The sequence below is a fragment of the Lynx rufus genome, unplaced genomic scaffold (assembly GCF_022079265.1).
Source record: "Lynx rufus isolate CCGP_SWC_20201006 ecotype Redwood Valley unplaced genomic scaffold, mLynRuf1.p SCAF_16, whole genome shotgun sequence".
In the NCBI taxonomy this organism is placed as follows: domain Eukaryota; kingdom Metazoa; phylum Chordata; class Mammalia; order Carnivora; family Felidae; genus Lynx; species Lynx rufus.
The window spans coordinates 4,447,852-4,469,550 of record NW_025814830.1 but is presented as its reverse complement, the minus strand read 5'-3'; the positions used below and the strand labels follow the sequence as shown (position 1 = coordinate 4,469,550).

The following is a 21,699-nucleotide window of genomic DNA, read 5'->3' as shown; positions in this document are numbered from 1 at the left end:
CTGCGCATGCTCCAAACTACACTTCCCAGCTTGGGGGCATGGGCGGGGCCACCGGGTCTAAGGTGGGGTTACGCTCTATCTCCCGTAGCCCCGCCCTTTGGGCTGGAGGGGGCGGTGTCGCCCTTCGGCCTCAAGGTTCCTCTGGGCAGAGCGGGGGCCCCGCATTCCTTCGTGGAAAGCGGTCCGGGCGAGTGATGGCTGCGACGCACGCACAGCGCAGCACCCGAGAGATCTTCACCACGCTGGAGTACGGACCCGTGCCTGAGAGCCACGCATGCGCACTGGTGAGGGCCTGCCGTTCAGCGCTGCCCATTCCCGCCCCCCCTCCCCAACCAGGCATCCAGGTCCAGTTTAGCGCGCGGACTCCCGTGATCCACCGCGGCAGCTCAGCAGCTCCGCCCTTCTCGGTTCCCGTGATTCTCGCCACCCCTTGGGACCCACCCTAGAAGGGCATTCCCTTAAGCCTTTGCGGTTGCTTCTTCTTAACCCTGGATCCTCTTCCGTTGTTTGGTAGTAGCTCTCCTGCTCCCTGGTACCTACTTGTGATGGCGTTTCCCCGGTTGCTTCGAGGCCTCGGATTCCCCGGAGGCTCTCGTGATTCTTCCAGCCCCCTCAGAACTTCCCGGGATCCCCCAGGACTCGAAATTCCTGTGGGGCTCCCTTGATCTTCCAAGGACCCTCAGAAGCCCCATAGACTTCCCCAGAACATCCTGTAGCTCCCATGATCCTGAGTCCCCCCCCACCCCCGCCTTCCCATGGAGTCCCGGGATTCCTCAAGGCCCCCACCAATACTTGAGGGTCTCCTAGGATCTTGTGAACTCAGAACTCCAGAATACATCAGAACTAAACTGTAATTAACCTACACCCCCCAGAATATCCCCATGGGGCTCCCATGACCCCCTCACCCATCTCAGAACACCCCCCATGGGGCTCCCGCGATTCTTCAGGGCCTCTTCAAATCCTCATGAGACTTCTGTGATCCCTCAGGGTTCCCCAGAACCTCTTGTGGTTCTTAGGGAGAAGTAGGGTGGCTGGAATATCCTGTAATTACCTAGCCCCCTCAGAATTCCCTCATTGGGGCTCTCGTGATCGCACAGGGTCTTCTAGCACCCAGGAATGAGAAGCTTGGGCTTCTCTTCAAGGAGAGAAGAGGAGTCTAGAACCGTGGTCCAAGTGGAAGAAGATGAGGTCAGAGCCAGGAGCCCGCTGTGAAAATGGATAAGGTGGATAGGAGGGGATGAGGCAGGGGAACCGTTTGAGGAGTTGAGAGGGCAAGGGCAATGCCTGGGGTCCAGCTGTGTCTCCATCCCTCCACCACCGCCACCAGGGAGGAACCCAGGAGGACTAGAGTTGCAAGGAAAGACCCTGAGCGTGATTATCGCATGGTGAAAGTGTGAGGGACCCGGGGACAGCCTTGAGTTATGTGCAGGAGTCTGATGTTACTTGGGCTTGAGCCTTTCAGGACTGGAGACAGGGACCTGGGAGTCACCACCGTAAGACCATTGGACGGGGGGAGTGATGATCTGGGACAGAGCACACAGAATTCCCACACTGGAAGGTGGGCTTGAGATGGAATATACTGAAATAGCAATAATGTAGAAATAGCTTATATTTACTGGGTGCTTTCTACGTGCCAGCCTCTGCGCTCAGTGTGATCTCCTTTAATCCCCAGAACAGCTGTGGGAGGGGATGGTTGTCATCCTTTTAGTGATAGCACACGGAGGCTTCAGGGGGTAAGTAATTTGCCCACGGCCAACACGGTTTAAAATAGGTAAAGCTGAGATCTGAACCTGAACCCTCGGATTCACGGTTCCCCCACAGCCTCCCAAGCAAAGGTCTCAACCTTACAACATGTGGGCCCGATTCATCCAACAAATTGTTTTCTTTGGCCCGAACTTTATTTTTGAAAATGTGAATTCGTGGTCGACTCATTCCATGGAAACATCCCAGGATCCCAGCTTCTTTTGAAAATAAAATCCCAAAATTTGGCAATGTTTGGCTCACATTCCCTGACAAAAATCATCTGGATCCAATAGTGACTGTCTTTTTTTAGGCAAGTTGTGAGTTCCCAGTCTCCACCAGGCCCTCTTCTCACACTAGCGTGACCTGCCAGGACCCCGTAGACATTCTTTTAGGGTTTTGTTTTTCTTTGGGAGGGGGGGGGGGGATTTGCAAACTTCCACAGAGAACTTGATACTATGAATTGCTATTTACTTCAGCTTCAGGAATCGTCAACATTTGGGCCAGAGTTGTATTCTTTGGTTTTCTCTTTTTTCTGGAATGATTTAAATCCCAGATGTCATGTTATCTTCCCATAAGTATTTGGATCCTCTTTTCTAACTGATAAGAACTCACTTGATAACATAACCCACCTGGCCATTTTGCACACTTCTAGTGTGCAGCCAATTCTTTAATTTTTTGAATATTTTTTTTTTCAACGTTTATTTATTTTGGGACAGAGAGAGACAGAGCATGAACGGGGGAGGGGCAGAGAGAGAGGGAGACACAGAATCGGAAACAGGCTCCAGGCTCCGAGCCATCAGCCCAGAGCCCGACGCGGGGCTCGAACTCCCGGACCGCGAGATCGTGACCTGGCTGAAGTCGGACGCTTAACCGACTGCGCCACCCAGGCGCCCCTTTTTGAATATTTTTAAGTAGGCCCCACGCTCAACGTGGGGCTGGAACTCACAACCCTGAGACCAGGAGTCACACATTCTACTGAGTGAGCCAGCCGGGCGTGCCCCTAGGGGTCATTCTTTAATATCATCCAATGTCAGGGTGCCTGGGGGGCTCAGTCTGTTAAGCGTCTGACTCTTGATTTCGGCTCAGGTCATGATCTCACCGTTCGTGTTCCAGCCCCATACGAAGAGCCAGTTGGCAGGGTGAGAGAAAGATTAGGAGAATGGGGCATTTGGGATGCTAAGAGAAGAGAGAGAACATCTGTGGAAGGAAAAAATGGGAAGCGTGACTCGGATTTAGCGAGGATTTTGGGGGGGACAGGAGCAGGGAGAGAAATCTGAAGCAGACGTGGAGGGAGAGATTAAGAGCAAGTCTTAGGCAGTGCTGCTCTCAGCGTGTCACGTGCATTGATCCATTTCATCCTCGCCACGACCCTGTGAAGTAGGGAGGGGCTGGGATTATCCCCATCTTTCAGGTGACCTTGCGGGGACCAGAGTGTGATAACACCCTGGCTAAGGTTGCACCGCTCAGTCCCAGAACCGGGTTTCGAATCCACACACTGCTGCCCCGTTGGCAATGCCTACGTGCCGCGCCTGGGGCTCAGCCCAAGAAGCTGCACCTGTGGGGCCTGTGTCTTCACTGGGGGTCCACACTGCTCCTCTAAGTGGCGGCCGCCGAGGGGGGAGGGAATGCCATCACACGGTTGGGTGCAGGGACCACCCGGCTTAGAAACCCCACCTTCCAAAAAGAACCCGATGGTGCCTAATACAGTGTCATGGGCGTTGCTTCCAGAGTCTTGTACGCCCCAAGGTATATGCCCCATCACAGGAATGCAGAGGACTCTGGGCACCTGGGGGGCTCAGTGGGTTGAGCGTCCGACTTCAGTTCAGGTCACGATCTCCCGGTTCGTGAGTTCGAGCCCCACCCTCAGGCTCACTGCTGTCAGCACAGAGCCCGCTTCAGAGTTCAGATCCTCTGTCCCCGTCTCTGTCTGCTCCTCCCCTGCTCATGCTCTCTCTGTCTCTCAAAAATACATAAACATTGGGGCGCCTGGGTGGCGCAGTCGGTTAAGCGTCCGACTTCAGCCAGGTCACGATCTCGCGGTCCGTGCGTTCGAGCCCCGCGTCGGGCTCTGGGCTGATGGCTCAGAGCCTAGAGCCTGTTTCCGATTCTGTGTCTCCCTCTCCCTCTGCCCCTCCCCCGTTCATGCTCTGTCTCTCTCTGTCCCAAAAATAAATAAAATGTTGGAAAAAAAAATGTAAAAAAAAAAAAAATACATAAACATTAAAAAAAAAAAAAAAAAAGAATGCAGACAACTCCAGACAGCCTCAGTGCCCTGGCTTCCCATTGGATATTTAGGGTGTGTCCCCAGTTGTCCCGTTCAGGCGCAGTGGACCATTCAGGAGTCATTGTTGTCTAGTAATACAGCTGAATTGTCTCAGGTTCCCTGAGTATTAGAAAAGTTCACCTGAGGTCACTTCTGCATGGAGGAGAACAGATTGTTTTGTTTTGTTTCGCTTCGTTTTGTTTTGCTTTTTAATGTTTGTTTATTTTTGAGAGAGAGAGACGGGGAGACAGAGAGGGACACAGAAGCCAAAGCAGGCTCCAGGCTCTGTGCCGTCAGCACGGAGGCCGACGTGGGGCTCAAACCCAGGGACTCAAGATCATGACCCGAGCTGAAATTAGACGCTCAGCCGACTGAGCCACCCAGTCGCCCCAGGAGAATGGGTTTTATGAAGCCGCGTGTCAAAGTCAGTAGGACAGCCCTCACGTGTGGCTGGTGAGAACGTAAAATGGCACAACCACCATGGCAAACAGTTTGGTGGTTCGTCAAGAGGTTACCCAGAGAGTTGCCATATGACCCAGCCATTCCGCTCCTGGGTACATTTGCCTAAAAGAAGTGAAGGCGGGTGTTCAGACAAAATCAGGTACGGGAAGCTGCCTCAGCGGCACTGTGCACAGTAACCAGAAGGCTGAAACAAACGGAATGTGTCAAGTGATGATGAACAGAGACAAAACGTAGCCTCTCCAGACAATGGAATGTCCTACAGCCTCAAAAAGGAATGATTGATACGTGCTACAACTTGGATGAGTTCCAGAAACACCATGCTGGGGGCACCTGGATGGCTCAGTCGGTTAAGCGTCCCGCTTCGGCTCAGGTCATGATCTCATAGTTTATCAGTTCGAGCCCTGCATTGGGCTCTGTGCTGACAGCTCAGAGCCTGCTTCAGATCCTCGGGCTTTCTCTCTCTCTGCCCGTCCCCAGCCTGTGCTTTCTCTCTCTCTCTCTCAAAAATAAGTAAACAGTGAAAAAAAATTAAAAAGCAAACCACCATCTTGGGTGAGAGAAGCCAGCCAAAGAGGCCACGTGTTGTGGGGCCCCGATTCACGTGGGATATCCAGAGAAGGCAAATCCGCAGAAAGAGGAAGCAGATTAGCAGTTAGGGGCTAGGGGCATGAGGAAGAGAGAGTGACTGCCTGATGGGTGCCGAGTTTCGTTTTGGGGGGATGAGAATGTTCTGAGACTAGGTCGTGATGGTTGCACGACATTGTGAACGTACCACATGCCGCTGAATTGTACGCCTTGAAATGGTTAACATGGCGGGTTTTATGTTCCGTGTTGTTGTTGTTGTTTTTTTCGTCTTTATTTATTTTTGAGAGGTGGGGGTGGGGGAGACAGAACCCAAAGCAGGCTTCTCGCATCAGCGCAGAGCACGATGCGCGGCTCAAAGTCACGAACCGTGAGATGGTGACTCGGGTCGAAGGCGGACACTCAACCGACTGAGCCCACCCAGGCGCTCCGTTTGGTACATGTATCTTATGTTTATGTGCATTTTCCTGCCACACCGGCAAAGAATTGGCAGGTGGGGCGAAGGGGTGTAAGTGTCCCCCTCCCAGAGGACCCTAGGTAGGGACTGAACTCCCCTAGCTGCCTCTCAGACCTTGTCCTAAACTGTCTTTGCCTCCCCCAGGCCTGGCTGGACACCCAAGACCGGCACTTGGGTCACTATGTAAACGGAAAGTGGCTAAAGCCGGAACACAGGAATTCAGTACCTTGCCGGGATCCTATCACAGGTATGAAGTGTCCCCCGGTTGTTCGGGGAGGGAGAGGCAGGCATCCATATCCCCAGCCGTATCTACCAACGACACCCCATTCTCTTTGCTCAGGGCCCTGAAGGCAGGAAGTAGCCGGTGGGGGGAGAAGCCCAAGATTTCTGGCTCTTCCCGTTAAAGTCATCCAAATAATAGCTCCAAGTGCCCGTGGATGCTTTTTGAAGTCAGTGTCTACCAAGATCCCTTCCTTGATTAATATATTTATATATTTTTAGCGTTTTATTTATTGTCGAGAGAGCGAGCGAGCGAGCGTGCGAGCAGGGGAGGGGCAGAGGGAGAGGGGGACAGAGGATCTGAATCGGGCTCTGCACGGACAGCGGCGAGCCCGATGCGGGGCTCCGACCCACAAACCGTGAGATCGTGACCTGAGCTGAAGTCGGATGCTCAACTGGCTGAGCCACCCAGGCGCCCCTACAACCAAAATATTTATAATAGAGTGGGGCTGGGGAGCAGCTCTACTGCCTGAGGGGGCACATCTGGGGTCCCTCCTTTCATCTCCCCAGGAGAGAACTTGGCCAGTTGCCCCCAGGCACAGGCTGAGGATGTGGCGGCAGCCGTGGAGGCAGCAAGGACTGCGTGGGAGAACTGGAGCGGACTCCCTGGAGCCTCTCGGGCCCAGCACCTGACCAGGTGATGCGGTTGAGGTGTGGACCTTGGGAGGTGGGGGACAAGATGAGACCAATCACTCCTGTAAAAGTGAATGAGACAGTCGGGGCAGGCACTGCTGGTTCACGAGGGAGGAAGGGGCTGGGGACCAGGACTCCTGCGTCTCACCCATGGGCTCCCAGCCTGCCAGCGCCTCAAGCAACCACTTGAGACTCTGGGAACAAAGACTGTTTCCCGATGTCTCGATGCCTCGCGGAATTGATCGCATAGCTAAGGCTCACATTCCCAGCATGCTTTGAGCCTGTAGCAGCTAAAACATCCATCCACCAGGACTAGTAATGACAAAGCTCTGTTTCCCAGAATAGCCTCGGGCCTCATCGAGGCCCCATTTTCCTGGCAGTTCATTGGGGCTGCTGGAGCCTCAGCGCCACCCGTTTTCCATCATACTCTTGGAGCAATTAGAGACCAACATTCCATTTTCTAAAATGCAATTGAGATTAAAGGTTGAATTTCCAATTTCTCAGCACCTTTGGGGGTTGCGGGCGGCCGAGATCTGCAAAAGGCACCCTCGGGTTTTGTGTTTCTCGGACTACATTTCCCATAAATCTTTGGTGCTCTTCGCCTCTGGTAAATGGTGGAGGCGATCATGGGGATTGTAGTCCAGGTATGTAGGGGGTGTTCCAGGACTCTGACTGAGAGGCAATGGGAAATGACTCTCCCCCTGGCTTTCTCTACAGGCTGGCCAAGATGATCCAGAAGCACCAGCGGCTACTTTGGACCCTGGAGTCCCTGGTGACCGGGCGAGCCGTTCGAGAGGTTCGAGACAGGGATATCCCACTGGCCCAGCAGCTACTCCAATGCCATGCAGTCCAGGCATACACCCAGGAGGAGACGCTGGCAGGCTGGGAGCCCATGGGTGAGACGCAGGAGTCCTGGTCCCCAGCCCCTTCCTCCCTCGTGAACCAGCAGTGCCTGCCCCAATTGTCTCATTCACTTTTACAGGAGTGATTGGTCTCATCTTGTCACCCACGTTCTCCTTCCTTGAGATGATGTGGAGGATTTGCCCTGCCTTGGCTGTGGGTAATTGATGGGCCGGGTCTGAGAAGGACGGTGCTGATGGGGCCTGGACCCCTGGGTCTGAGGAAGGGGCTGGGAGGCCTTGACCCCTGGGTCTGAGGGAGGAGGGGCTGGGGGGCCTTGACTCCTGGGTCTGAGGGAGGAGGGGGCTGGGAATCGTGGGTCTGAGGGAAGAGGGGTGTGGGGACCTTATCCCCTGGGTCAGAGGGAGGAGGGATCTGGGTGCTTTGACCCCTGGGTCTGATGGAGGAGGGGGCTGGGGAGCCTTGACCCCTGGGTCTGATGGAGGAGGGGGCTGGGACTCATGGGTCTAAGGGAAGATGCGTGTGGGGGCCTTGACCCCTGGGTCTGATGGAGTAGGGGGCTGGGGGTCCGGACTCCTGGGTCTGAGGGAGGAGGGGGCTGGGACTCATGGGTCCGAGGGAAGAGGGGTGTGGGGGCCTTGACCCCTGGGTCTGAGGGAGGAGGGGGCTGGGGACCTTGACCCCTGGGTCTGAGGGAGGAGGGGCTGGGGGGCCTTGACCCCTGGGTCTGAGGGAGGAGGGGGCTGGGACTCGTGGGTCTGAGGGAGGAGGGGCCGGGAGCCCAGACTCCAGGATCTTTGCGCTGCCCACCTTTCCCAGGGTGCACTGTGGTGGTGCTGGTGCCCCCAGGCTCTCCAACACCCCTCCTCCTGGCCCAGCTGGCAGGGGAGCTAGGCTCCTTCCCAGGAATCCTCAACGTGATCAACGGCCCTGCCTCCCTGGGCCCCATCCTGGCCTCCCAGCCTGGAGTCCAGAAGGTGACCTTCTGTGGAGCCGTCGAGGTATCTTCGGGGTCGGGAGGGGGGCGGGACGTGGCGGGGAGGCCCAAAGGCCCCTCGGCTGAATCCCGCGGGGGCCCTGCAGGAAGGACGTGTCCTTCGGCGGACCCTGGCGGGTCAGGGTGCTGAGCTGGGCCTGGCACTGGGGGCCGAGTCGCTGCTGGTGCTGACGGAGGCAGCGGACGTGGACTCGGCCGTGGAGGGCGTCGTGGATGCAGCCTGGTCCGACCGCAGCGCGGTGAGGCCCGTGCACTCGTGTGCCCCCAAGTCCTGGGGATCGTGCGTGTCCGTCTCCAGACCTCAGGGCCTCATGTCTCCACTGATTATAATTTTCAGTTCCTTGTGCCTCAGATTCTGTCTCCGCACCATGGCGCGTGTGGGGCTCCCGCACGTCGGATTTCTGCCTTTCCACATCCCGGCTCTCCAGTTTTTGCAGAGGGCTCGCGTCTCTCGTTCTTTAAGATTCTCTTCACTTTTCTAAGTATCCGTGTCCCTACTTTTCCAATCTCTGTCTTCACTCTGAATCACCAACTTCTGTAACTTCACTTCCTGCCCGGGTTTGGGGCCTCAGTGAGTCTCTAGGGTCCCCAGCCACCCCCCCTTGACCCTCCTCTGATCTGTGTATGTACATCCCCAAGTCTCCACCCTCTGCGGGGGCCCATCCTCTCAACGTGAGCCCCGACCTTGCCTGCCCTGACATCCCTTTTCCTCACAGGGGGGACTCCGGCTCCTCATCCAGGAGTCCGTATGGGACGAGACGATGAGGCGGCTTCAGGAGCGCATGGCACGGCTTCGGGGCGGTCGAGGGTTGGACGGCACTGTGGACATGGGGGCTCGAGGGGCTGCCGCACATGACCTGGCCCAGCGCTACGTGCGCGAGGCCCAGAGTCAGGGCGCACAGGTGAGCAAGGCGTACAGGGAGGAGGGACCTGGAAACCCAACTCCTGGGTCTGAGGGAGGAGGGGCTGGGGGCCGAGACTCTGAATCTGAGGGAGGAGGGGGTGGGGACCAAGACTCTGGGTCTGAGGGAAGAGGGGCTAGAGGCCTAGTCTCCCAGGTCTGAGGGAGGAGGGGCTGGGGTCCCAGACTCTGAGTCTGAGGGAGGAGGGGGCTGAGGGTCCTGACTCCTGGGTCTGAGGGAGGAGGGGCTGGGGGTCTGGACTCCTGGGTCTGAGGGAGGAGGGACTGGGGGCCTGGGCTCCTGGGTCTGAGGGAGGAGGGACTGGGGGCCCAGACTCTGGGTCTGAGGGAGGAGGGACTGGGGGCCTGGGCTCCTGGGTCTGAGGGAGGAGGGGGCTGGGGGCCCAGACTCTGGGTCTGAGGGAGGAGGGACTGGGGGCCTAGTCTCCCAGGTCTGACGGAGGAGGAGCTGGGGGTGTACCTTAGATCTTTCCTTTCCCCTCAGGTGTTCCAGGCTGGCGATGTTCCCTCAGTCAGCCCATTCTTCCCCCCAACTTTGGTCTCTGACCTGCCCCCAGCCTCCCCATGTACCCAGGCAGAGGTGAGCCCTTCAGGGCCCCGGAAGTCCTTTTCCATCCAGCCGTCTGCAGCCACACATGGGCAGCAACACTACACCTGCAGAGGCCCCCGGAGTGACCATTTGGTCCGGGTCTGGGGGCTGCTGAATGGGTGGGGTGTTGGAGGGGGGGAGCTGGCCGGGCCACCTGAACTCCGTCGTCACCCCTTCCAGGTGCCCTGGCCTGTGGTCGTGGCCTCCCCATTCCGCACAGCTAAGGAGGCACTGGCCATGGCCAACGGGACGCCCCGAGGAGGCAGTGCCAGTGTGTGGAGCGAGAGACTAGGGCAGGCCTTGGAGCTGGGCTATGGGTCAGTCGGCGCCTGCTGGGGCACAAAAGCAGTCTGTTGGGTGGGGGGAGGGGGAGGCTCAAGCTTCTGCTCTTTCTCTCAGTCTTGGGGTCTCCGTTCCACTCTCTGTGGGTCTCTGGGTCTCTCTCCACCCTGCCCCTCCGACCATTTACCCCCTGCAACCTTCTGTTCTTGCTGATGTCCTCCTCTCCCCGGACAGGCTCCGGGTGGGCACGGTCTGGATCAACGCCCACGGCCTTAGACACCCCGAAGTGCCCACAGGTGGCTGCAAGGAGAGTGGGTCTTCCTGGCACGGGGGCCCAGACGTGAGTTCCCTCCTCCTGCCCCCCATCAGCACCCCCTTCAACCACCCAGTGCCCACCTTGCGTCCTTTTGACACTCTGCCCCTCTCACAGGGTCTGTATGAGTATCTGCGGCCCTCCGGGACCCCTGCCCGGCTGCCTTCCCTTTCTGAGAACCTGAACTATGACACCTTTGGCCTTGCTGTCCCCCTGACCCTACCATCTGGGCCTGAAATAGGACCCAGGTGAGCTGCAACTCCCAGCATCTCTGGGGGTACGGCAGGCGGGGAGAAGGGAAGTTGGAGCAGGCTGCCCAGGGACTGGAGGAGGGGTTCGTTAGAGCCATCTTGAGGGGGGTCCCCGAGTCCTGCCCAGAATCGCATTCTCTGTGGCTTCACACCCACCCCCCTCACCCCTGCCTGAAGGGAGTCTCAGTTCTGCTAAATGAAGGAGTGCCCTCCCAGAGGCTCAGTGGGTGGGGCCTGGGGTCCGAGTAGACCTGGCCCCAGGACCCACCCCCACGCCTCACCCTGCTCCAGCCCAGCGGCCCCCTATGGGCTCTTCGTCGGGGGCCGTTTCCAAGCTCCTGGGGCCCGGAGCTCCAGATGCATCCAGGATTCGAAAGGCAATCTCCACGCCTACGTGGCTGAGGGCGGAGCCAAGGATATCCGAGGTGCCGTGGAGGCCGCTCACCAGGCTGCCCCTGGGTAAGGGGAACCCCGTGGGAAAACCCAGAGGTCGTGGGGCATTTCAGAGGGTAGCCTGAGACCCCCCTCCCCCAAGGGCTGATGGGATCTGGGGTCTGGGTCCTGAGGGCTGAGCTCCCAAAGCTGACAGGATATGGGTCACACCCCTCCCCACGCAGATGGGCCGTGGGGTCTGGAGCCCCGCAGTAGGGGCTGTGGACAGAGCTGGGGCACCTGGAAAGAACCAGGAGCAGGAAGCCGCCCCGTAACGTGCACTGCCCTCCCCCAGCTGGGTGAGCCAGCCACCAGGAGCCCGGGCGTCCCTGCTGTGGGCCCTGGCATCTGCACTGGAGCGCCGGGAGCCTGCCCTCGCCTCGGCGCTGGAGAGGCACGGAGTGGAGCTCAAGACCGCCAAGGTGGAGGTGGAGCTTAGCGCGAAGCGGCTGCGGGCGTGGGGGGCCCGCGCCCAGGCCCAGGGCCACCTCTTGCAGGTGAGAGGGTTCTGGGGACCAGCAGACGGGGCGGGCGGTCTGCAGTAGAGGTTAGAGCAAGGACTTTGGAGTGAGCCCAGCCACACGGCATCCCAGCTGCACGCGATCACCAGCAAGTGGCCTCCCCTCTCCGCACCTCGATTTCCTCATCTGTGTAATGGGCATATGTTCTGCATCACAGTGTAGCACCTCAGATTGTCGTTAGTAACCCATTTCTGGACCGTAAAATCAGTTTAGTGGTTGCAGTATGATTTTTTTCCTACTCTTTTTTTGTTTTAATGTTTATTTGTTTTTGAGAGAGAGGGAGTGCACACGAGCAAGGTAGGGGCGGAGAGAGAGAGAGAGAGAGAGAGAGAGAGAGAGAGAGAGAGAGAGGGAGACAGAGGATCCAAAGCTGGCTCTGCGCTGACAGCACAGAGTCGGACGCGGGGCTCGAACCCACAAACTGCAAGACCGTGACCTGAGCCAAAGTCGGACGCTTAACCGCCTGAGCCGCCCAGGCGCCCCTCTACTCTTTTCTTTTTTTCTTTTCTTTCCTTTTCTTTTCTTTTCTTTTCTTTTCTTTTCTTTTCTTTTCTTTTCTTTTCAGAAAGAGAACGCAGGGGAAAGGGGCAGAGAGAGAGAGAGAGAGAGAGAGAGAGAGAGAATCCCAAACGGGCTTCACGCTCAGCACGGAGCCCGACACAGGGCTCGATCCCCCATCTCTGGGATCATGACCTGAACTGAAATCAAGAGTCAGATGCTCGACTGACCGAGCCACTCAGCTTTTTTTTTTTTTTTTTTAAACAGAATAGAACAGGAAATATAGAATGTCTTACACAGAGTGTTGCTTCGTGTGACTTTGGTTTTGTTTATATACATGACAGGCAACCAAATACAGGGTTGATATGAAACATACAGTGAGTCCGTGAGGAAAGGTTGAGGAGGGGTGCCTGGGTGGCTTTGTTGGTTGAGCATCCGACAGCGGCTCGGGTCAAGATCTCACAGTTGGTGAGTTCGAGCCCTGCATCAGACTCGCTGCTGTCAGTGCAAAGCCCACTTCGGATCTTCTGTTGCCCTCTCTCTGTCCTTCCCCCACTCTCGCTCGCTCGTGCCCTCTCTCCCAAAAATAAATAAAACATTTAAAAAAAATTTTTTTAATAAAAAAAGAAAGAAAGCGTGAGGATTCAGTGAGTCAGGCAATGGCACCAGAGCACTCAGGGATAGAAATGAGAGATAATTGGGGTGCGTGGGTGGCTCAGTCAGTTAGGCATCCAACTCTCAGATCATCTCAGGTCATGATCTCACGGTCTGTGAGTTCGAGCTCCGCGTCGGGCTGTGTGCTGACGGCTCGGGGCCTGGAGGCTGCTTTGGATTCTGTGTCTCCTTCTCTCTCTGCTCCTCCCCCACTCACGCTCTGTCTCTCTCTCCTTCAAAAATAAATAAAAACATTAATTTTTTTTTATTTAAATAATTAGTTAAATACGTAAAAATAGGGAGCAATCCAAATGTCCCTGGATTGGTTAATAAATAAACTGTGGTAGGTCCCTACAAGGAATCCTACTCAGCATTCAGGAGTGAACATGCTACATGGTGGATGAATCTCAGAATTACTACACTAAGTGAAAGAAGCCAGATTAAAAAAAATTAAATAGTACAGACTCTATAATTGCAAATCTAGAAAATTCTAGAAAGTACAAATTATAGGGGTGCCTGGGTGGCTCAGTCAGTTAAGCATCTGACTCTTAGTTTCGGCTCAGGTCATAATCTCGCAGTTTCATGAGTTCAAGCCCCATGTCAGGCTCTACACTGGCAGCATGGAGCCTGCTTGGGATTCTCTCCCTCTCTCTCTGCCCTTCCCCCACTTGCACTCTCTCAATCTTTCAAAATAAATAAATCAGCTTTAAAAAAAAATACAAACTGGGGCGCCTGGGTGGCGCAGTCGGTTCAGCGTCCGACTTCAGCTCAGGTCACGATCTCGCGGTCCGTGAGTTCAAGCCCCGCGTCGGGCTCTGGGCTGATGGCTCAGAGCCTGGAGCCTGCTTCCGATTCTGTGTCTCCCTCTCTCTCTGTCCCTCCCCCATTAATGCTCTGTCTCTCTCTGTCTCAAAAATAAATAAAACGTTAAAAAAAATTAAAAATTAAAAAAAAACAAATGGAGGCAGGAGGGAAGGATCACAAAGGGGCACAAGGAGATTTGAAGGGTGAAGTTCATTACCTTGATTATAGTGTCGGTTTTAGGAGTACATATAGATCTCAAAATGTTTCAAATTGGGGCACCTGGCTAGCTCAGTCGTTAGAGCATGCAACTCTTGATCTCAGGGTCATGAGTTCAAGCCCATGTTGGGCGTAGAGCTTACTTAAAAAAAAGAAAAAAAAATATCAAATTGTACCCTTTAAAATGCATGCAGATTAGTGAATGTCAATTATATTCAATAAAATTTTGTGGGTTTTTTTTAATCATACACACACACACACACACACACACAGAAACAAAACATGGGCCAGATTCCGAGCCCTCTACACACATTAACTTGTTTCATTTTGGAAACAAATCTACGAGGTAAGCACTATGAGCCTCATTTGAAAGGTGGGAAACTGAGGCCCAGAGAGGTTAAGTAACTCACCCAAGGTCACACAGCTGGTAAGTGGCAGAGCTGGGACTTCAACCCAGCTGCCTGGCCCGAGTCTGCTCTGAACCGTCACCTGGTTAATTATTGTTGGAGTTGTTACAGAGAAGCAAAGATAGGTAGAGGAGGAAAGGGGCAGACGATGAGGCTTTTCAACCCAGCCCTTGACCTCCTTCCTGCCTGCCCCTGCAGGTGGCAGAGCTGAGAGGCCCTGTGCTCCGGCTGCGGGAGCCACTGGGCGTGCTGGCTATCGTGTGCCCTGATGAGTGGCCCCTGCTTGCCTTTGCGTCCCTGCTGGCCGCCGCCCTGGCCCATGGCAACACCGTGGTCTTGGTGCCCAGCGGGGTCTGCCCCATCCCCGCGTTGGAGGTCTGCCAGGTACGGTTGCCCGCCTTCCTGCTGCTGCTCCCAGCAGCCCCTGGGGCAGCAGAGGGATGGACGGTGTCCCAAGGCCTGCACTAGCCCCACCCCCTTGTAAGCACGGCAACCCCAGTCCCCATTGCCCCCGCCCTCCATCCAAGCTTGCACTGCTCACGGACCCCGTGACCATTCTGGCCAGGACCCCGTGAGCCCTCCCCGGAAGCTCACTCCTCACCCAACCTATTGCCTTCGGCGTCTCTGACTCCCTTCCCTCCCGACCCCCTCTCCCATCCCCTAGGATATGGCCACCTTGTTGCCAGCGGGCCTGGTGAATGTAGTGACTGGAGACCGGGACCACCTGACCCGCTGCCTGGCCTTGCACCAGGACGTCCAGGCCCTGTGGTATTTCGGATCTGCCCAGGTACCCTTTGTTTTGCCATCTCTCCAGCGTCCTAAACCTCACCAACGGTCTCCTCCTTTTCTGGAAACCTGGCAGTGCCCCCTTAGAATTCCCGTTGCTAAGGAGGAGAAATTCCTTAGCAACCGGGTCCTGAGATCCCGCCCTCCAGAGTCCCTGTTGCTAAGGGAGAGGATCTCCTTAGCATAGCAACAAGGGCCTGAGATCCTGCCCGGCCCAAAGACCCAATCTCATTGGACAACCCGTTGCTAAGGGACCACACCCTGTAACAGACTCAGAAGCCCACGGTCCACCCTCAAGCCTGAAGGTGACGGAGGGGAACTCCTTGTCATAAGAACCTCAGGCCTCATTCCTTTGAATGTGGGCTGTTAATGGGGAGGAAATTCCCCAGCCGCAAAGGTCAATGTTGTCTCCCTCCACGTCTGGTAGGTTTGCCTGCTACAAGCTGAGCATTGTAGCAACAGAGCCTAGGTCAAGCCTTGGGGCCCGTCCGCAAAGGTCAACGTTGTCTCCCTCGCATCTGAAAGGTTTGCCTGCTACAAGCTGAGCATTGTAGCACCAGAGCCTAGGTCAAGCCTTGGGGCCCCTCCGCAGTAATAGTCCTGGTTGCCAAGGAAGCAGCTGCTTGGCAACCAAGCTGGCGGAAGGGCTGATCCCCCTTTTCTGTGTCAGGGCTCCCAGTTTGTGGAGTGGGCCTCAGCAGGAAACCTGAAGCCGGTGTGGGTGAACAGGGGCCGCCCTCGTGCCTGGGATCAGGAAGCCCAGGGAGCAGGCCCAGAGCTGGGGCTGCGGGCAGCACGGACCAAGGCCCTGTGGCTGCCCATGGGCGACTGATGCCTGAGTGCCCCCACACTCCGTCTTGGACAGAGGAGAGATGGACCCCGACAGACACCAGAAGCCTGGAGCCTTCTTTTATCATGGCTCCGATGCCCTCCAATAAACTCTGACCAACCTTGGCTGTGCCTCTCAGGGGAGGAAGTGGGGGAGTAGCGACTTCTGTTCTGTTTGAGGCCTTTTGAATTGTAAGACTCAGCAGCTGGGTGGGCTGGCTCCAGTATAACCCGGTATTTGTGAGACAGATAAAGGGAACTCTGAAGAGCCCCAGGCAGGCCCTCAGAGCCTCATGTTTCCCCCTTGGTCTTCTCCGTCGTGTAGCTCCTCCCCTTTGACTTTCTCTGCCTCTGCATTGTTTTAGGACCCATAGCTTGCAGACAAACAATAAAACACAGTGGCTCTCTGGAATACAATAAAAACCCTGGTAAGTTACTTTTCCCAGTTCCCATGGTATAAACGCTCCCACCATGTTCCCGATGACTAAACAACAGGCTAACAGAATTCCTAAATTTTTTAATGTTTCATTATTTTTGAGAGAGAGACAGAGCATGAGCGGGGGGAGGGGCAGAGAGAGAGGGAGACACAGAATCCGAAGCGGCTCTGCGCTGACAGCTCAGATGCGGGGCTCGAACCCACGAACTGTGACATCAAGACCTGAGCCAGAAGTCGGACACTCAACTGACTGAGCCACCCAGGCGTCCCCAGAATTCCTAAATTTTTAACAGTCCGCTCCCATGAGCGAATCTGAGCGGCTCGAGCACATCATGTTTTAGAATTATTTTTTTTCTTTTTTTAAAGGTTTTATTTTTAAGTCATTTCTACCCCCGATGTGGGGCTCGCACTCACAACCCGGAGATCCAGAATCACATGTTCTGCCTACTGAACCAGCCAGGCACCCCTAGAATTCTTTCTGATGCAAGGAGCCCACTCACGCTAGCTCAGGATGAAGGAATTTTCTAGAAGGCTACAGAGACGTCTTACAGAAAATAGGGCAAGACATGCAGCTGAGGTGCCCCAGGTCTTGAGAACCTAGATGCAGGCAGGAACCAGGGCTGGTCCTTTCTCTGTGGGCATGTGATCACTGGAATTTTTTTTTTTTTTTTAATTATTTGTACCCAACATAGGGCTCGAACTCATGACCACAAGATCAAGAGTTGGATGCTCCCCCCACTGAGGCAGCCAGGCGCCCCATCTCTGGGGTTTTCTATCTCTACCTGTCTGCCTCAATCAACTCTTTCAGCCATGTGATCTTAGGAAAGCTTCTTAACTGCTCTGAGCCTGTTTCCTCATCTGTAAAATGGGACTAATAGTTCTAACCAGACTGGTTAACTTAGTGATGGGTACACAGCACACGCTTCGCCAGTGTTAGCTGTTAAATAGAGGTTGCTTCTGTCATGGCGCAAATGAGACTAAGAAGCCTCCTGTCAGTATCTGATTAAAGCTGGACCGGATCATTATCTCTCCCAGGATCTGGACGTTTGGAGAGAGTTGGAGGAAAGTCCCTGGAAGGCTCTAGTTGCTGTCTGTGTTTTGACAACTCCCTCCGGGATTCCACGGGCTGCCTCGGTGTCCTTCCCATTAATCCTGTGGCTTTAACCAGCCAAGGGCAACTACCAGGTCAACGTAACCCCAGCCCTGACCTCTGGCAAGCGTCCGTGCTGCATCCAGGGAGAGGAAACCTGGCCAGTTTGGGTCAGGCGTACACCTCTCGGCCAATCAATCACGTCTGGCCAGGGGTGGACGTTCCTAGTCTGTGAAGCTGTCCACTGAGTGCGTTACTCTGAGCCAGTCACTGTTCCACGTGCTGGGGAGACGGCCAGGAACAAGAGAAGCTAGGCCTCAGGAGCTGATGTTCTAGCGGGCGAGAGCTGTGTTAGGCTCCTGTCGCCGCTGCAACAAAGTTTTAGCGGCTTAAGCACAAGTGTTTGATCTTAACAGCCCTGGGTGTCGAAGTCTGAAAATGGGCGTCACCAAACTAAACTCAGGGTGTCAGCAGCGCTGCGTTCCTGACTGGAGCTCAAGGGAAGAATGTTCTCCCTGCTTTTTCTTTGGCACGTGACCCTGTGCTGCTCTTTGTAGCCCCCCAATCCATGATTGTCTCCCCACCTCAAGACAAGTCCTGTCTGCAGAGGCCCGTTGGCCATGTGAGGTAACATTGAGAGGTTCCACTGGACATCTTTTTTTTTTTTTTAAGTTTATTTATTTATTTTGAGAGAGAGGGAGAGAGAATCCCAAGCAGGCTCTGTGCTGTCCGCACAGAGCCCCACGCAGGGCTTGAACCTACGAACCACGAGGCCACAACCTGAGCCAAAATCAAACGCTTAATGAACTGAGCCACCCAGGGGCCCCAGTTTATTTATTGAGAGAGAGAGAGAGAGAGAGAGAACTAGTGTGAGCAGAGGAGGGGCAGAGAGACAGGGAGAGAGAGAATCCCAAGCAGGCGCGGAGCTGTCAGTGCCGAGCCCAACACGGGGCTCGATCTCACAAACCGAGCTCACGACCTGAGCCAAAACCAAAACCAAGGATCGGACTCTCAGCCGAGTGAGCCACCCAGGCACCCCTCCAGTAGACATCTTCGAGAGCCATTCTGCCCACTGCAAGAGGAGACACAAAACTAGATAATCGAGAAAATATCTGCCTGGCGTGACAAGCTACGCCAGGCTGAACAGGAAGCGAGGCAAAGAGGGCAAGGAGGAGAGAGGGATGATATCACAGGTTGGGTGAGGCTTTGCTGCAGTAACAACCCCCAGACCTTTGCGGTCGACAACCACAAAGTTCATTTCTTGCTCACGGTAACCTGTCCATCAAGGGGCGGTAGGGGCCCTCCGTTCATCAGAGCCACGCAGGGACCCAGGCTGACTGTGGCCCGATCTCAAAGTGGCTTGTGTCATCACAGAGCCACTCCCTGACCCACTTAATCCTCATCCAGAAGTGACACTCGGCACCTCCACCCTCTTTTCATTGGCCCAAGGGAGTCACGTGACTGTGCCTGAGTTCCACAGGGCACATGGTCCTAGACTCCTGCAGAGGAAGGCCCCCGGATGTTTGTGAACAATTCTTCCGGGGATGGGTGGGCCAAGCACGAGCTTCAGAGAAGCACGGATGTGGAAGGGACCTTATATTTTCTCATTTACCTCCAGGTTGGAGTCGAAGAAACTGAGGCTTATTGAGGATAAGGGGCTGGCCAAGCTCCCACAATGACCCAGCCAGAGCTAAAAGTGATATTTGCCAGGCCTGATGCAACAAGACCTGTTCCCCAAGTCCCCTTGGGTCGCGGGCCCTGGCAGGACAAAGCCAGAGGCCCAGAGGACGGTCAGACCCCAGCAACACAACAAGCTCCTGGCCTGTGCCAGGGAGACCCATAATCTGTGCGACTGTGGAGGGGACACGGGGGGGGGTGGGGAACCACCTGGAGACTGAGGATCTTCTAAGAGTTTTGGTGTGGGCGAACGGGGAGGAGATAAAGAGGAAGTGAGTGGCACGGCAGAAGGGCTAGAAAGCTGTTCCAAGGGCAATAGGGAGCCACAGAAGGTGTGTGAGCAGAAGAGAGGTAGGTAGGCTCAGCTCTGGTTGGAAGATACCACATAACCTGAGGTGACAGGTGTTATGATATGAGAAGGAGCTCAGGGTACCCAGAGATGTCACCCTATCCAACCCGAGTGCGCATGTGCAAGGGGAGGGTGAGGGACGGCGGCCACCTTCCCAAGGAAGGTGCCGTGTGCGTTCAGGGTTTTGGTTTGTTTTTTTTTTCCAGCTTTGTTGAGGTATTATTGACAAAGGTTGCATATATTTCGGTGATACGACCTGATTTTTTTAAGTGTATAAAACGTGTTGGTTTACTATACCTATACGTCGTGAAACAGTTAACCGTAATCAACTTAATGAACACATCCATTGCCTCACAAAGTCACCTTTTCTGTGTGCGATGAGAACATTGAAGATCCACTCTCTTAGCTCAGTGCCTCTGGAAAAAAAAAAATTCTGATATATCCAAAAGGAAAACAAACGTTTCTCCTAGGAAATTTCAAATGTACCATACGGTTTTGTTAATGATAGGCACCATGCTGTATTAGAGCCTCGGAACTTTACTCATCTTAAAACTGAAACTCTGTACTTTTTGGACCAACATCTCCCCATTTCCCCTACTGGCAGCCCCCCCTCCCCCGCCCCTGGCAACCAGCATTCTAATTCCTGACTCTATGAATCGACTTTTTTAGATTCCACGTAGAAGTGATTCCATACATGATTTGTCTTTCTCTGTCTGGCTTAATTCACGTAGCACAACGCCTTCCAGATTTATTATCTGCGATGTTGCAAACAGCAGGATTTCCTTGTTTTTGTAGCTGAGTAATTTTTTTTTTTAATTTTTAACATGTTTATTTTGAGAGCGTGCAAGGGAGGGGAGAGGCAGAGAGAGGGAGACACAGAATCTGAAGTAGGCTCCAGGCTCGGAGCTGTCAGCACAGAGCCCAACTCCGGGCTCGAGCCCACGAACCCTGAGATCGTGACTTGAGCCGAAATCGGACACTTAACCGGTTGAGCCACCCAGGCGCCCCTGTAGCTGAATAATATTCTATTGTGTATATATACCACATTTTCTTCATCCATTCATCCATCAGTGGACACTTAGGTTGTATCTTGGCTATCGTGAGTGCAGATATCTCTTTGAGAGACTGATTTCATTTCCTTTGGAGAAATAACAGAAGTGGCATTGCTACATCATATTATTTATTTATTTATTTATTTATTTATTTATTTATTTGGAAAGTTTATTTATTTTGAGAGAGCGCACGCAGGAGGGGCAGAGAGGGAGAGGGGGAGAGAATCCCAAGCAGAAGAAACAGCATGTGCAAAGGCCCAGAGGTGGGAAACAGCCCGGCGGGGGGGGGGGCTGTAGTGGTTTGAATAGTGCCCCCCCCCCCAAAGATACATCCCTGTCCTCACCTCTGGAACCTATGAATGCGACCTTCTCTGGAAAAACGGTCCTTGCAGATATAATTAACTTAAGGATCTCGAGATAACATCCTGAGTTGGGGCGCCTGGGTGGCTCAGTTGGTTAAGTGTCCGGCTTCAGCTTAGGTCATAATATCACAGTCCGTGGGTTCAAGCCCTGCACTGGCTCTGCATTCACAGTGCAGAGCCTGCTTGGGATTCTCTCTGTCCCTCTCTCTTTGCCTCTCTCTCTCTCAAAATAAATAAACACTTAAAAAAAAAAATCATCCTGGGTTATCCGAGTGGGCCCAACATCTAATGACAAGTGTTGTTACACGAGACACCCAGAGGGGAGACACTTCTAGAGAAGGCCAGGTGAAGACAGAGGCAGAGATGGAGATATGCAGACACAAGCCAAGGAACCCCGGAGCTCCCAGAAGCTACGCTTAGGCCACGCATCCAATGTGGAGATGCGGAGATGGCGTTGTAGCTGAAGCAGTCGGGGGTCCCCGCGGAGGCCAGGGCTGAGCAGTAGCAGCGGCAGCAGGGAGGTCTGCGGGCGACGCACGGGGTGGGGGCGCCCTCTGTCGGCTCCACTCGCACCCCTCACCTGGACGACCCCCCCCACACACACACACACACAGCCCCCTTCTCTCTGTCTCCCCTCTTTCTCCCCTCCCAGCTCTCCTTCCATCTCTTCCAGCGCTCGGCCCTCCTCCTTCTGACTCCTGTGCGCCCCTCGGACCAGCCTTCCCCATTCAAGGAGAGGATGAAGTCCTCAGGGCGACCTTCTCCTTGCCCCGTGTGCATTGGTTCTGGCTGGAGCCCGCTCCCCATTCGCTGTGGGTCCCACCGGGGAATCAACCCAACTCGGTGCTCCGGGGCGCGCGTGAGACGCCACCTGTCGCCACCAGGTGGCGCCCGTTGCCTCAGCCCGATCCACCCCGGGCTCACTATCGCCCCCCAAAATTTCCTTTCGCTTT

At 54.9% G+C, this 21,699-nt stretch overlaps 1 protein-coding gene across 2 annotated transcripts; it reads left to right on the top strand.

The window, feature by feature from the left end:
* Nucleotides 1-105: 105 nt before the first annotated feature.
* On the top strand, nt 106-16,203 carry ALDH16A1 (aldehyde dehydrogenase 16 family member A1). Of its 2 annotated transcripts, none has more exons than XM_047077652.1 (17): nt 106-284; nt 5,652-5,754; nt 6,297-6,423; nt 7,137-7,315; nt 7,402-7,479; nt 8,100-8,281; nt 8,364-8,516; nt 8,994-9,179; nt 9,684-9,779; nt 9,969-10,105; nt 10,305-10,410; nt 10,501-10,631; nt 10,926-11,093; nt 11,362-11,563; nt 14,365-14,550; nt 14,831-14,953; nt 16,146-16,203. In XM_047077652.1, the coding sequence occupies exons 1-17, from the start codon at nt 195-197 to the stop codon at nt 16,152-16,154; spliced, it is 2,256 nt and encodes a 751-aa protein (XP_046933608.1). In that variant the 5' UTR covers nt 106-194; the 3' UTR covers nt 16,155-16,203. The 2 variants fall into 2 exon arrangements, with proteins under 2 accessions (XP_046933608.1, XP_046933606.1); XM_047077650.1 differs by having other exon boundaries at nt 15,623-16,203.
* The last annotated feature ends 5,496 nt before the right edge of the window (nt 16,204-21,699 follow it).

Coding starts and splice junctions, on each gene's coding strand:
- ALDH16A1 (XM_047077650.1), top strand. CDS start 195: ATGGCTGCGACGCACGCACAGCGCAGCACCCGAGAGATCTTCACCACG. Junction 8,517..8,993: donor CCTGGTCCGACCGCAGCGCG/GTGAGGCCCGTG, acceptor TTTTCCTCACAG/GGGGGACTCCGGCTCCTCAT. Junction 10,632..10,925: donor GGGCCTGAAATAGGACCCAG/GTGAGCTGCAAC, acceptor ACCCTGCTCCAG/CCCAGCGGCCCCCTATGGGC.